This window comes from Pseudonaja textilis, chromosome 1 (genome assembly GCF_049901715.1).
Source record: "Pseudonaja textilis isolate UNSWEBS1 chromosome 1, rPseTex1.2, whole genome shotgun sequence".
Classification (NCBI taxonomy): Eukaryota; Metazoa; Chordata; class Lepidosauria; order Squamata; family Elapidae; genus Pseudonaja; species Pseudonaja textilis.
Window position 1 is genome coordinate 141,841,920 of NC_141990.1, and position 15,960 is coordinate 141,857,879.

The window sequence follows — 15,960 nt, forward strand, 5'->3', positions numbered from 1 at the left end:
TTGCAATTACATAACTAAATAATCTACATCTATGGAGATTCTCGGTCATCCGGGTCAGGGTTGTCCCAAAGGTGCCTTTTTTTCAAGAGGCAACTGGACTTTCTGGTTTTTCTTTGAAGATGTTTCACTTCTCATCCAAGAAGCTTCTTCGGCTTCTACAGCAAGATCCTCCTTAACTGAACTCCATAAACCCGCCAGGGTCCTCCTCTACGTACAAGCAGCTATTTCAGCATAGGCTAACTCCAAATGTTAGATTCACCACAGCCCCGTGGAGCAGTACCATAGAGTAGACAGCCAAAGTTGGCAGAACAGGGCTGCCTGCACATTAAGGAACTCTGCTTTCCACAGCTTTAAGAAGTGAAGAGGATTCAGAAGCTACAACTGGAAGGGAAGGCAGTAGCGTGGGGAGTTCTTAGGGCCCCAAAAGTGGCTCGTTATATCACTACTTCATGAACTGCACTGGGTGCTGGTCTGCTTCCAGGTACAATTCAAGGCGTTTGTCACCGTCTACATGGCAGGAGTCCAGTCTACTTGAGGAACTGTCTCTTCCTGATGGGAACTGGTCTGTCCTGTCTGCCTTGGCCTAGAGGGCAAATTGTGGCTCCTGTCAGAGAATTTTGACTGGCAGGCTCCAGGAGAACCTTCTCTGCCATGGTTCCTGCCCACTGGAACCTCTTACACCCTGAGGTGAGATGGGCTGCTACCCTCCTGATGTTTTGAAAGAGCCGCAAAACTCGAGGTGGTGACTAATTAAAATTCAACACCACCTTCCCCCCCTCCCTCAGCTTCCTTCTTTACCATTTTGTCTCCTTGATTTTTATTGTTTGATGTTCCTCTTTGCTATGTTTTCATAATGGATGATCTTAATGTTTTTCAATGTTTTTATGTTGTAAAGCGCCGAGAGTTGTTGGATATGAGATGGGCAGTAAATACATTTTATGAATGAATAAATGAAAGAATGAATGAAATCTCTGCGTGAAAATTGTTCCTAATGGAATAAATCAGGATATAAAACTAGAGCAACTTTAATTACAAAAACTAAGGAGTGCTCAGAAGATATGTGCCTCAGTAGGAGGTACTTTTTCCCAAGCTAGTTGGGGAAGGGAATAGGAAAGAATCTAAGTCCACCTTTGTGACCCACAGACCCTAAAGCTGGATCTATGGCCCCCCATTAACAAGAGGGTTTTCTTTTGCCAGAGCAAAAGCCAACCTGAGTGAACCTACCTACCAATGTACACCTAAAATGAAAACATAACCATCATTCAAAACATAACCATTATTCAAAACAATCAAGAGACTCAGGAGTTTTACTTGTCCTCTTTATTCAAGTATTTCACAGCAGTTATATTACAAATTACAGTAATATGTTCAAAATATCCAGAATTTTAAAAAAATTAAATAATTTACTTAACTAATGCAAATAAAATCAAGATGCAAAAAGCATAACACAATTCTCTGAATACAACTTATAGAATCCAAGATTTATTATAGCTGATGAAGTAAATCTTATTTTATCAAAAAAACAGACACACATGAATAACCCAAAAGACATCCCCACTTCTGAAGTAAACTAATGTACAATACAGAAAAAAGCAGGTACAAGCTCCAATTCAAGCTTAATGTTGAATTTATATAAAAGGGAGAGAATTATGAGTTGCTGCACATATCCAAATATGACCTCCAACTTAACAAAAACTAAAAGAAAAAAAATGTAAATAAAACATGGGAATGTAAATTGTTAGCAAAATCAAAACAAAACAAAACCAATCACCCAGTAATGTAATAAATACATTGGCATATGAGAAAACTCAAATAATAAGACTGAAAACACAAAACATAAATTAATCACAGCTGAAATTCAAGCTTGCAAACACAATTAACTCCACAGCCATGGTTATCTTAGAGCAGTTTCATCATTATCCCCACAGAAATTTAACCTCCGCCTGGCCTAGGATGTGGCCTTGCACAGGAGCTCATTGGTGATTCATAACAAGATACAGGAATTGAATTTATTGCCAATTCTCTGTGGCAAAACAAGAACAAAAATACAAAGAGAGGTGACCTGACAACATGAATAGAATAACAGGTTTAACTTTACAATTGCTAAGCTATTAATAAAGAAAAGTAATACATGGTTAGTGTGGTTTTGGAGCCAGAAGGATGGATATATAATTTTATTCATGTTGCCCACTAACACATTTATAGAAGCTAATTCTTCTCAAAAATCTATAACAATTAGAGGCAGTTCCTCACTTTTCTTTTTATCAACATTAAAAACTACAAATATTTTCCCCCTCAACTGATAAACCGGAAGCATTCTTAATGCCAGACTTGAATTTAAGATACCCTTTTGAAAATTATTTGACAACTATTTTAAAGGATTTAAACTTGTACAAATTTAACAACCTGTTAAAAATGTATGCAGTTTTTCTTCTCACAAGTGCTACATGAACTAAGGAATCGTTGAACTACAATATCTTTAAAAAATGCTGCAAGAACCTGAGACTTGCAAAAAATTGTTTTACCAGAAACTTGCTACAAAAAATCTGCTACATTTTATTTCTGAAAGTTTTATAACAATCCTCATCATATTACAAAATGCTAATGGACTGACAGAGAAATGGCCTAAGCAGATATAATGGCAATAAATATTGACAGAAAAAAATGAGAAAGTCCCCCCAATCAAGTTTCTAAAACGAAGTACTAATTTAAAACGTTTTGATTTTAATCGCACTTTCCCATCTAAAAATACAGCATTTCTACAGAAGTCACATTCAGAATAGCATCCCCTCAATGCCTCTCAGGGACCCAGGAGCCAGTGAGCGAGCGAGCGAGGTTGGCCTGGGGAGCTCAGCTAGAAGGACCAGGCTCGGATGTCAACTTGCAAAGAAAAAAAAAAAAGGGAAGGAACTACTGGTCTAGCCGATAGCCAGGGCCGGATTCTCAGCTGCGGCCAGCACACGGGGTGACAAGTACCTTAAGCTTCAGCATGTAAATGGCAGCAGGGCAGATTACAATCTCCCGTAAACACTGTTGGTAACTGAAATACAAAAAAGCTGAGGTAGCTGAGCATCTCTGCAGTAGTCCAACATTGAGTGATTTCATTTTTGCTTCTTGGAAGCAAAACACAATGAACTGCATATGTTGGGGGCGGGGGGGCTGTACTCCCTCAACTACAGCTTATATTATAAAGGGATATTAGTTTATAGATGACACTAAGACCAAGAGAAGCCACGGAAACATGCTGATCTTTACATGTTGATGTGAAACAAATCTGAGTGTAGCAGATTGTTGGCTGCCTGGAATGTCCTCTTCCTTTAATTCCTAAAACAGGAAAAGTGTCTGAAAACATTCAACTATCACTGAGCTCTGGAGAACGGCAATAATTCAGGGGCAGAATTCAGAGGTTCAAGAACTAACCCTTTAAGGCTACTTGGTCATTTCCTCTTTAATACTGTCCCAAAATGAATTGGGGTGAATCAGTTTGGTCTAATTCATACGGAGATGAAGAACTGCAGGACCTACTTGCCTTTCCTGTCTACGACCACCCAGCAAATCTTCACTTCCACACTAATGGAAGTTTAAAAAGAAACCTGTTTTTAAGGACTTTAAACAAATAAAATGGAGCAACATCAACAACAACAAAAAAGGACCCCACATAACTACAACCATCTTAGATATCCACAGTGAGACTTTTTTTTTAGGAGTATAAATTTGTTTTAGAAATGAATGTATCTTATCATTTCAAGATAATATGAGATTAAACTTATTTTCATAATTTGGATCACCTGGAGAGCAACAGAGAAATGTTAAAAAATACTACTGGCTGCCATTTGACAGTGCAGGAACCTGAATCTGTTCTTTGGGAACACAGGCTTTTAAAAATAACTAACTCTGTCATTGGCTACAATCTCAACTTTTTAATAACTTCCTCCTCCTCCTCCTCCTCCTCCTTCTCCACCATCACCACTGACTAAAAAGGCACATTGAAGGCAGCTCTAAAGAGCCTCATCTTCATATTATTGTATACCGAAGTCAATTCCTTTGTACCACAATTCTTCACTGCCAGCTTTAAAAACAGGCTTCTGTCCTTTACCTCAGAGAATAAAAAGAAAGAAAGAAAAACAAATCTTGGAAATTGCCCACTTAAATAATCAGATCTGCTCTATCCAGTTTGTGGGTGTTTTGTCAGCCTGCTCCGTTTTGCCTGAAACTTCTCATAAGATAACACATGTAGACAGCAGAAATGAAAGCAGTTTCTGTAGCACCAAAAAAATCTCTGTGTTGTGGCATTATATTCTTTATTTATATCAAGATACAAATATTTTGAAGTTCTGTTTGGTTCTTGTAGGCTGGCTGGTTTCAGTTACCTGAGACGATAGCACCAAATTCATAACAGAACGTGAGACCAAGAGCGAGCATGTTAAGACCAAGGCTCTGCATATACTTGGTGCAAGTGGAAAGCGAATGGCTCAGAAGGCTGCTCTCCCCTGAGCAGCCAATGAAAAGACAAACCTGCACAACTTGGAGAAATGTGTTCACAGGAATGTTTCAAACATATCAACTGTTCTTTCCATTTCCTGGAAGGAAACAAGATTATTGGATTATTCACCATCAATAATGTTAAACAATAACATTTCTCTACAGAAGTCTCAAGAAGGAGACTTCAGTCTTGTTAGGGTTCTAAGAACTTCCATGCTCTTCAAAGTAGTGCCAAAAGCTCAGAGACAATTTGCACTATAATTTGGATAAACTTTACTTAAACCAGAGCATCCAACATTAATAAAAATGACATTTTGTCTGGCTTTGTCTAGTGCTCCTTAAATGATAAATTAAATAGGAAAGTGACAATCTTTACATTTTACTCTTAGAATACTGAGATAAACTTTCTCATGAATATATTTCACGAAGGATGTAATTGGATGTTTTAATTTGTTTAATACTCTATTCCACAAAATCACTTCATAGATACATGTTTAACCTTAAGAAATCACACCAATACCATTTGACCTTAGGAAACGTAGACAGTTATCAATCAATCATGGATCCATCTTTCAATAATCAATTTTGCTCTAGCACAGCATTCCAAAAATCAATACCGTAACAACATTTTCACTACCAAATTAAAAAATTGACAACTACCAATTGCTAAAATCTTGATTCTTCTTTTCCAAATAGAGCTCAAAGTGTTTAAATAACATTTAATGCAATACAAGCAATTTCTGGACAAAATTGAATAGAATTAGGTGTAATACTGGAAGAAGTGCCTCTGCCCTTAATCAGTGGGGTTGGAATGATTCCTCTTGTTGTGATTGTGATGCTGATATGCAAACAATTAAACATATTATGCATGATTGCCCACAATGTGTGTTCCCTAGAAGGACTGCACGAAGCAACGCCAGATGCGATCGCCTGGAGAGCTGAATTGGATTCCGGTTATGTTTTGCAAATAATTTATTTGGGCAATGTGCATATGTTTACTTCTCTCATGTTCTTATCTTATGCTAAAAAAATATAAATAATATTGAATATGAAAAAAAAAAAACCAAAACATTTTTTAACAAAGTAGTCTAAACACTTTTAAAATAACATTTGTTTTCCTGCTAGCAGAAACTCCCTGAGACACAACTAGCTGGGCTTGCCTTGACTTAAGATGATCAGATGAATCCCTTACAGCATGTTCTAAAAAAAGGGTTGCAAACTTACTTGTACAAGTTGCGATTTGTCATAATCTTTACGATGCCGATAGATGCACTGATTAAGTAGAGAGTATAGCCTCTCCAGCTGGTCAACTGTCAAGTTGTCACTTTTTTTAACCAATAAATCGAGTAAATTCTATGAAGAGAAGTTTGGAAAAAGCTCAGCATTAAGTTTGGAGGCAGTGTAACACTTTGCTTAATAACTGTTTTATGTGATTGTTAACTATGTGCAGGATTGAACAATGAGGCTTTGAAGATTTGTTTATAGATAAGATATGGGAAGAAGATATTTTTGTTGTTGCATTTTTAGAGAAAGTGATAAACTATGGTATCAAAATTGAAGTTACATTTGCAAAGGAATTTCTGGAAGGAAATGAAGAGAAGGTGATAAAAAATAATTTGTGGGACATTATTTGATGGGGTTAAATTACAGTATGGTAATTGTCTCTGGTATGGAATATTTTCTGATTAACTTTGAATGATGATGCTTTAAAGATTTGTTTATAGATATAAGACTTGGGAAGAAAATATTTCCTTTGTGTTTTTAGAGAAAATTGTGTTATTGTGTAAGTAAGTGAAAGGACTATGAAATTTACTTACTAGATTTAAAGTTAAAATAGTTATTGTTATTTCTGGTAGTTCTTAATGGATTTTTGCCCATTTAAGATTAAATGGTAAGGCTTTATTGATTGCGAATACATAAGTATGGAATGAAGACATTGTTAGAGATGTTAGAGAAGATAAGTTACTGAAATTGTTTGCACTTCTCTTGATGAAGGGGGAAGTGATTTATTTATATACTTCTTCCTTTTTTCTTTTATATATTTTTCTTGCCTTACCCATAGTTCTTTTCTCTGCACTTCCATCTTTTTTGTATTTTTCTTTGTATAATTTTTTATCTTTGAATTTTTAAACTCAAATTTACAATTAAAATTATTTCAAAATTCTATATATTAAGAGATTTTTCATTTTTTGGTTGAGCTAAATTATAATAATTTGATCCAACTTGACCTTATGAAATACATTTATTATATAGTGAAAAAGAAGGGGACACATTTTTAATTTTATAACAGATACTTGGGAAAAAGAAAAGAGAAAGAACAAAATGTTGGTATTAAGTTTTAAGACTGTATATCCAGTTAACCTTACCATTAGTCTGACACGATCAACAACTACAGGAGGTATAGGATCTAACTGTTCTTCTGGAACTTGTGTCAAAGCAATTTTACGAAGTTTCTTATTTTTCAATGTACCTGCAAATAAATATGGATAAGATTACAATAATTCTAAGATGTTTTCAATTGCATTCCAAGCAATGGAGCTAAATTTATTAAATGGAAATGTTTAGACTTATACAGTTCTTGCTAACTTATTTATATATAAAGTGGAAGCAATGACAACTGGCTTTTTAGTTATTTTTCATCAGTTTCCTGTCTCCAACTCATCATCAAGGCTAATGTAACAATGTGGTTTTTATAAATAGCATTCCTCTCGTAGAAATGGGAGGTTACAATGAAATTTCAAATCAACCTTGATTAAGCCTTTCCTTCCCAACTTCTTCTGAATTCATGCATCTATCAAGTTAACAAGATATTCTGAGGTTTTTCCTAATATATAAATATTAATAATATTATAAATTAATATAATTTATGAAAACTTCAGAATATCTGGTCAACTGGATAGATGCATGAACTCAGAAGTTGAGAAGCAAAGGCTTAATCTAGGTTGATTTGAAATTTCACTGTGTCTTGAAGCCAAGATAAACTTGGTCAAAAATGATTTGAATCAAGAGAGAGAGATACATATTACAAGCAAAATATTTTGTACTAGCGGTGTGCAGAATTCAAGTGCTCACCTTTTTCCGGGCTTCTGTGCAAAACACTTCTTTCAAATCATTTCTGAAATCCTATTCTGCATTTACCTCAGTTATGAGATGAGGAAAAGACCAAAAAGTAATATATATTTCATATACCTTCTTTATCTGATTCCGTTTCTTTAGTTTCCATATCTGTGCTTGGTGATTTCTTTTCGTTATTGCTGCACTGTGATATCTCACTACCAGACTGTTGTAGTACATGTTCTCCTTCTGGACTATAATTTGAAGCCTCTGATTTTGGGGGAGGGTGGTCATCAGTTGTTACCACTTGTTTGGGCGTACCCATATCAACAATGAGACTGACATTTGACGGTTCACATTTGTCATACTGACATGGTAGAAGAGGTGTGCCTTCAGAGGCCTCACCATTTAGATGGTCCCTCTGGGAACCCAACTCCTCCTTAGAGCCTCCTTCTACATTGATCATAACCTTGTTATTTACTACCAAGGATTCATTGGAGCTCTCTTCTGTAGACGGAATGCTATTTTCTTTCCCGACTGTCCCATTATCAAGTCTCTGTTCTCCATGTATATCCATGACATCACATGATGACTCATCGTTTGTTAGAGAAAGATCTCCGGTTTCCTCTCCGTTCTCCTCAGTGCAGTCGATGCTTCCTTCAAGCTCCCCATTTTCCAGGAGTTTGTTATCGTCCACGGGATTTTCATCATCTGCAAATTTGGCATCATCTTCATCTTTTTTCAAATTATTCACTTTTCTCTTTTTAATAATGCCCTTCCCCCACTGTGAACGTCGTCTTGATTTCCTTCTCAATCGAACTGTATCATGAAAAGACAATTATTTAATCAACTTCATTATTAGATATTTAAATATTTGTTTGACATTTATGCTTTTTAAGCTAAGAATAAGGTATTAATAAAGTCAATATTGTAATGTTAAAATACCATCTACCATGGTGATATTAAGGTCATCCAAAGTACTTTTGATTCTAAAAATGTTTTTTTTTAAAACCTGTACATGCATTACTCCAAGTAAAATATTGCAGAAAACTTCTGAATAGAAATATTTTATTCTGCTGTCCCGAATAGAATGATCATTACTGCAGGGTGGATTAACAAAGTTGGAGGCAGTTTTTATATTTTTTAAAAATAGAATTGTAATAATTATGTGTTGAAAATCAATCCACGAAGCAGAAATCAAAGAATATTATTAAAAATGTAAATTAAAAATGGATTAATTATTGTCAAAGTTCAGTACCTTCACAGCCATGGTGTCTGTTTTAAAGCAAGTACAAACTTTTATAAATTTAACAGAAAAACAATGTTTTATATGTAGCAAAACAGGAAACATTTTCAATTTCTGATATCTTACGAACAAGCATTATCCTATCTATATGATTCTATTTAAGAATTCAATTTTAAGATGTGGGTGGAGAAGTAATTTGAAACTTAAAAGAGCTTTTCTTCAGAGAAAAAGAAGCCATTAACAGAGATCAAATAACCAAACCAATTTCTAATTTATAAAATAAGATTCAAAGATATTACAGAATTTGAGAGTTTAAATTAGAATGAATCTCCTAAAAGTATAATTGTGACTACTATCACATGGCGGTCCAATTAGGAAATTCTCTAAAACCAATAATCTTCATGCTACCTCTTCAGAATTACAAGAAACTCCCATTCTACCATGAGATATGAGAAGCTGAACCCAAACCTTTCTATATGTAAATTATATATTCTTCAATAAGCCAGAGCTTCTCATTAAAATCAGAACTAGCAATTTAAGCAATGCAACAAAAGAGAAGACTTGAAGTGCATTCTGTCAGGCCAAACAAGAAAGACAAAATAAGTCTGTATCTTGAGAATATTAGTTGTCATCTACAAAAGAAAGAACTACATTTCTGATGTGAAAATGGGCTGGCAATGTTAAGGAAAAAAACAAAAGTTGGCACATATTTCTAATATTTTGGGAGCACATTTTTAGAACTTTGTCCTTTCAAGTGGGCCAGTCTATATATGACTGAAAGTCTTATGGGCTATTGGACACTGTTTACAGAGGATATTTCTGAAAATGCATTTGGGCAACGGTAAGTCTCAAGCCTTAAGGCAAAATAGTTGTCCATGAGGTTTCACCAATTTTACACGTTCAAGTCAAAATTCAACATCAGATACAACCTAAAGTCAAGCAAGTGAGCTAAATAATTAAACAGCATCATTGAAAATGTAAAGTAATGTGCTTTTGACACCATCTACTGGCAATGTTAAGCAACAATCTAGATTCTATAACTAAGTAAAATTTATATTTAGTATAGTTGTATTTGAAATATGTTTTAATTCCCAAAATTCATAATGTGCACTTCACCCAGTATTGAGTGAAAATACAATTTTTAAAAATTAAATATAAGTAAGGAAACTAGCAACTTGTGTGTGTGTGAGAGAGAGACAGAGAGAGAGAGAAGCTTGTGCTGTGGCACATGGAAGCAACAATTAATGACTTAATAGCCAGACATCCACCTTCCAATTAACAGCAGCTAAAAGCCATCCACAACCAGGAACCAAACAAATACAACACACAGAACAGCCCAGTGCAAATATTCGGGAGAGAGAGAGGCGTTCCCTGACGATGTGCTACAGCTTGAGCCTGAAAGCTAGGAAGAATAAACCTTTGGTTGTGGTGATCAGCTCCGATTGAATCCTGTATTAATCACATCCTCCCACCCAATCACATTGCAATTTCCATATTTAAATGAGAAAATAAGTAGATCTTGAATTTCTTTGTTTAAAGATGAAAACATGCAAACAACATACAGTGTTTCTTCCTCAAAGCCTACATTTCCCAAGCAACCTTCAGACTCCACCTACCTCATACTGCTAAAATTTGGTCACAAAATGGTGGATTTTTTTTTTTACTTTTTCACAAATTTTTTTTTTTTATAAAATTCAGACTAAAACTCCAAAAGTTTCTTTTGGGCTTCATACATTTAGTTCGAGCAATTCTATCTATAAGCTCTAACAATGGAAAAAACATCATCTACTTCCCATGATGACATTCTAATGCACCCTGGGGCTTTTACGAGACCAATTCCCCCCTCCTCCCTGTTTATTTTCCTAGTTCTCAAGAACCTGAGCAAGACTTTTTTTAAAAAAAACTCATAATTACAGACAGGAAACAAATACATGATATCAGATTTGCATGAACAGGTACAGTATAGGAATTTAGTTTCCTATGGTATCCAAAAGGAACTCAGATGTCTAAAGCTAAGAATGTTCAAAAGCCTTTCCACAGACATTTGATAGAACAAAACATCTGAAGAGGACGCATTCAAGTTCTTGATTTCTCTGCAATGTGGTGATTCATTTCTTGATCATATGTATTAACTTATTGCAATGTTTAAATGTGCTGTTACTGGTAAAGAAAGTTGCAAATTGTGATCTCACGAATCCAGAACTCTGCAACTGTCATAATACTACTAATATTTTAAAAATCTAGTGTACAAAACTGGTCCTAGCAAAACCCTCCCAAGTAAAAGTTCTTTCATCTCTTTTAATGTGTTCATATGGTTGAAAGTTGATCTCTTCCACATATATGAGAACAGTATATCCAATTAAGTTTTTAAAAGGCTAATAAAACTGTTTTCACTGCCAAAACAATCTAAGAAGAGGTAGTGACTGAAATGGTGGTGAAAAAGGAGGAGGAAGAAAGAACAAAGAGTCTTTTCACGTGATATCCTCAGATGGTCTTCTGGTCACACAAAATAATCTGAAATACTCACATGCACATTTGTTTGCAGAATTGTGCCACACTGTCATTGCATTTTTTTGCCGGTTCAGGAATGCGTCTTCAGCTCTGTTTTCTGTTTTCTGCACAGTGGAACTATAAGCATTTGTTTGCTCTGTTACAACTGATAAGCCTGTGCACAGAAAGTAAACACAGAAGGTAAACACATTTCAATAATCCGAGCAGCATTAACCAGCCAAGTTTTGGAAATCTGCTGGATTACTATATTAAAAATTACACAACAGTTAACTGTGTTTACCTTAACACAGATTTACACAAAATATTTACATCAAGAAACTTTTACTTTTCTCCAACAAACACAAGCATCAGACCAGTGGTGGGATTCAATATCTTTTACTACTGGTTCTGTGGGTGTGCCTTGGTGGGAGTGACATGGATTGGTGGGCGTGGCAGGGGAAGGATACTGCAAAATCCCCATTCCTCCCCACTCCTGGGGGAAGGTTCCTGGGGGAAAATCCCATTTTCCCCCCCCACCCCACTAACCTGCTTTCCAGCTCTGTTCTCCTGTGCAGGGCAACAAAAGAAGACCCAGCCGATCAGCTGGGACTTGGAGACACAGAATAGGTGGGGTGGGGCCAGTCAGAGGTGGTATTCCAAACTACTCAAAATTTCTGCTACCAGTTCTCTAAACTACTCAAAATTTCCGCTACTGGTTCTTCAGAACTGGTCAGATCCTGCTGAATACCATCTCTGCATCAGACATAGAGCTTCAAACCTATCTAAAAACTGTTTTAAGGAACATTCATTTGGCTTATACACAAAGTTTAATATCCTAAGAGTGGTCAGGTGATTGGCTGGTTGGCATGCAAAAACATGGCAGCCAAACATACAGAGAGTATATTGCCTTAACCCTCCTATAGTCACTCACCTAGCAGGCTCCGGATTCCTATCAGGGATTCTCAAACTAGCTGACAAAAACCATTTTGGAGGCAAGGAGGCTTGGGGTCAACCGCACCTCAATGGGAATGATGTTCCACAGGGTAAAGGCAACAATAGAAAAGCTATCCTGGGCTTTGCCCAACAACACTCCATGGCTCTCTCAACATACCTCTCTTCATCCTATAATTGTGCTGTAATCCACTCTACAATGCCAAGGATAAAATATTAACCCCATATTGGACACGAGGATTAAACTTAGAATGGGATAGTTTGTATAAAATAATCCAATCATTCAAGAGTAAACGTTTGGTTCTAGCATGATTTGTAACTTAATTTCTGTGCTGTAATCCTAAAGTCCTATGAGTAAGTTCTATGAAAGGTGTTAATGCTCGTTTACAAAGAAAAAGGGACAGAACTATGCTACTTGTTAAAATACTATTTCACTTTGACAATAAATTGTGCTCCAAGTTGTTTAGCTTCTCCAGGAAGTGAATTAATTATGCTTTAATCCTTAAAAATCAATAGGACAAGTAAATCATGACTAATTTAAATTCCTCTGATTTCAACAGACCTTAATTTAATGTACATCCAATTCAATGTTTTTTTCTTACACCATATATACTGTTATTTAATGTTTTGGCAAAGGTTGTACCCAGGTGCTTTTTTGTAGATTATTTGTCAATAAAACACCATTACAGCTCCAGTAAAAGACAGTACACATTTTAATTATGACTCCTGTAGCTTCAATGGCTTGCAGAGTGTTTTATAGCTCTTTTCTCACCATTACCTCCATCTCAGGAGGATTGCTACTACAATTTTAGGGAGTGTCAATCAAGAGCGATGAGAAACATGCTCAGATTACTGATAAGAAATTATGGCTGAGCAAAAATCTGAAACCCTGCACTCAGGATAGGAAGAGGAAGATTTATAGAAAACGACTTCCTGCGACTGCCACAGCAGTCATGTGATAATTGGATCACATTTATGAGAAGAATTGCAATGGGAGGCTGGATCCAGGCTGGCAAAATCTCTCTGGAGGAAAGAGAGATGTCCCAGCAAGTCCTTGTGAATAGACCACAGGAACTGCCATTTTGCAGTTGGCTTATATAAGAGTCCAAGAACTGGGATTCCATCAAACGCACACTTGTAATGCAAAAGGGTGCTTGGAATAAGCATTTTAGAAAGCTAATAGAGGATTAAGGGTTCCAAATGGATTTGGAATTATAGTTTTGAATTTATTAGAAGAAATTTTCCCATGGGAAATGATTATTGTTTTGGGGTCTTTCTATGAAAAGAGTATCTTGATGTTTGGACCCTAGAGGGAGCTAGAGAATCAAGAAAAGAATAGAGCATAGTGTAAGTTTTTGAATACTGGTCTGCTGAATGTTTTGATAAAACAGACTATGTTCTAATGAAGTGATTAGAACAAGCTGCAATTGGTAATTTTGAAATTATTCTGAAGAGGGATTTAAATATGATAAAAAAGGAGAAAGATATGGAGAAAGAAATGGGCATACAAATGGAACTGATTGATTACTTATTTCATTAAAGGAGGTGCACTGAATAATCACTGAATCAGGAAAATGACATGGATAACTTTTTTATTGGATATACACAAGGCTCTGTTAAGTGTGGAACAACTTTATTAGAGGTGGCAAACAAATGAACAAAATTTACTTATTACATAAACAAAAGAAATTTGTTGAAGTTCTGAAAAAGGTTAGCTGTAAAAAGATGAACAGAAAACTAGCCCTCAGGCCCTTTTGGAAGGGGTTAAAAATGTAACAGTTCAGTCAACGGTGGAAGCAAGAAGATGGCAAAAGTCAGTAGGGCATCAGGACCGCAGAGTGCTTGGCCTGGGGGGAGGGGAGGGGCAAAAGGGCATAAATGGGGAAGATGAGAGGCAGGTAGGGATATTTGAAGTGTTCCTGAATCAGAAGTATAGGCAGGCTGCAAATACCTGAATTTTGGCCACGTGACAGCTGGGGTGCTGCAACAACTGTAATGTCAGAGACTGGTCATAATCCCTTCACTCAGGCCTGCTGTAACTCTGAACAGTTGCTGGACAAATTGCCGTAAGTCAAGGACTATCTACATCTCCTTCACTTCGCATACATAGGCATCGTTAGAAGCAGGATTTTGTCATACATATAACCCTAAAAATGTTCTGATAATTTCAGAGTAATAACCTTGATGATACCGCATTAATTATACTATTATTCAGTACTCTACCTAAAAATTCAAACACTTATATGGATGATCATAAAGTTTATAAAACTTTATAAACTGATTATGATCGTTATAAAATGCTTCCAGTGTTCTTTCTAAAATAAAATGATCCCTGTTCTCCTGCGAAAATAAGAGATTTTACAATGCCTGTGTCACAGAAAACAGCGAGAATGTTTACAAATATATACTATTTGTAATTAATTAAATATGGCAAACTGTTAATAGGCAGCTATTAGATAGGATTCAATATCTACGAGCAGAAGAAAAACAGAAATGTATTCTTTTGTTCCATGCTTCTTGCAGTGACCCCATGTAGCAGGGATCTGTGATGAAGAGAATGGAGCGTACAGCTCCGTGAACTGAGAGTAAAAGATTGTGTACTAAAAAGAAATAAGAAGCACTTTTGTGATTCCTTCATAGAACATCTTCCATGCAATTATCCATTACAGTATACTCTCTCTTCACTTTGAATGTTTCACTTTTCCTTGGAGAGGTGTCTGAGGACATAGGAAAAGATGTAGCAGAAATATATTCCACCCACCATATGCTGCTGAAGGATCTTGGATATTATCCCATGGTATGTTAAATGGCCTAAGGTTAAAATGTTGTTCAGTTGATACAACAAACCTGACTTATATTCAATAATGAATGAGACCGACCTCACCGCTCTCCTCTTCTCTTATAACCCCTCCATGGCCATTGCTAGCTCATTTTAAAATTCTTTGAGCCTCTTCCCGCAGCCTAGCTTGTGTAACAATTACTATGCCGTTTGCCTGTAGCTGCTACCTGCTGTGAACCAAAGGAACAAAACTAAAACAAGCTTTGGATTATTTTGTGTTTGCCTCTCTGATTAGTGGAGGCAGAAAGGGCAGAGAACACACTATGCTTCAAAAAGGAACAGTCATTGGGAAGGTCCATGGAGGGGAGGGCAGTAGCCAGCTGACCTGATCAGATAAATGCATTCATGGCTATCAATGCCCGGGATTGCAGAAAAAGCTAAAGGTTACCATTATCTATTCAAATATTAAAGTTAAACAGATATAATTATAATTGGTCTTGCAAAAGCCACTTAGGAAGAAGCTAAAAATCTATTTTTAAACTGGATCTATTGTTAAAAGCATCTGTGGAACAAATGTATAAAACTGCAAAAATGCCTACAAACATAAAAAAAAAAGAAGAACACTCTACTGAAATGCTTGAGTTTGGTACAGTGCCGCAGCAGTCTTCAGATTTCTTATTCCAAAAAGATACATCTCATTTTTGTGTTTTCTAAATAGCATTTCCTGAGACAAATTGATTTTTTCCCTGCATGTTGGGAGTTATTTGAATTTAAATATTCAACTTAACAAGTTGATTCGTGTATTCTAAAACCATTATTTAAGGTAGCATCTAAAATAAGCATGATTATTAATTTGCTTAGTCTTCCAGCAGCGACTTGAACAAACCTCATCAAGTTTTATTACAAATAATTAGTACTACAAATATTCTGTCTGATGACTTCAGCTCACTGGAATCTA

At 36.0% G+C, this 15,960-nt stretch overlaps 1 protein-coding gene across 2 annotated transcripts in view; it reads right to left on the minus strand.

Moving 5' to 3' along the window:
* Nucleotides 1-1,305: 1,305 nt before the first annotated feature.
* Nucleotides 1,306-15,960, minus strand: part of ATAD2B (ATPase family AAA domain containing 2B) — a 71,837-nt gene continuing 57,182 nt past the window's right edge. For both annotated transcript variants that reach the window (XM_026710328.2, XM_026710327.2), the window contains exons 24-28: nt 11,310-11,447; nt 7,672-8,355; nt 6,849-6,952; nt 5,707-5,835; nt 1,306-4,580 (exon numbers count right to left, since the gene is read on the minus strand). In XM_026710328.2, coding sequence (XP_026566113.2) covers nt 4,539-4,580; nt 5,707-5,835; nt 6,849-6,952; nt 7,672-8,355; nt 11,310-11,447 — 1,097 coding nt within the window. In that variant the 3' untranslated portion in view covers nt 1,306-4,538. The remainder of the gene's footprint in view (nt 4,581-5,706; nt 5,836-6,848; nt 6,953-7,671; nt 8,356-11,309; nt 11,448-15,960) is intronic.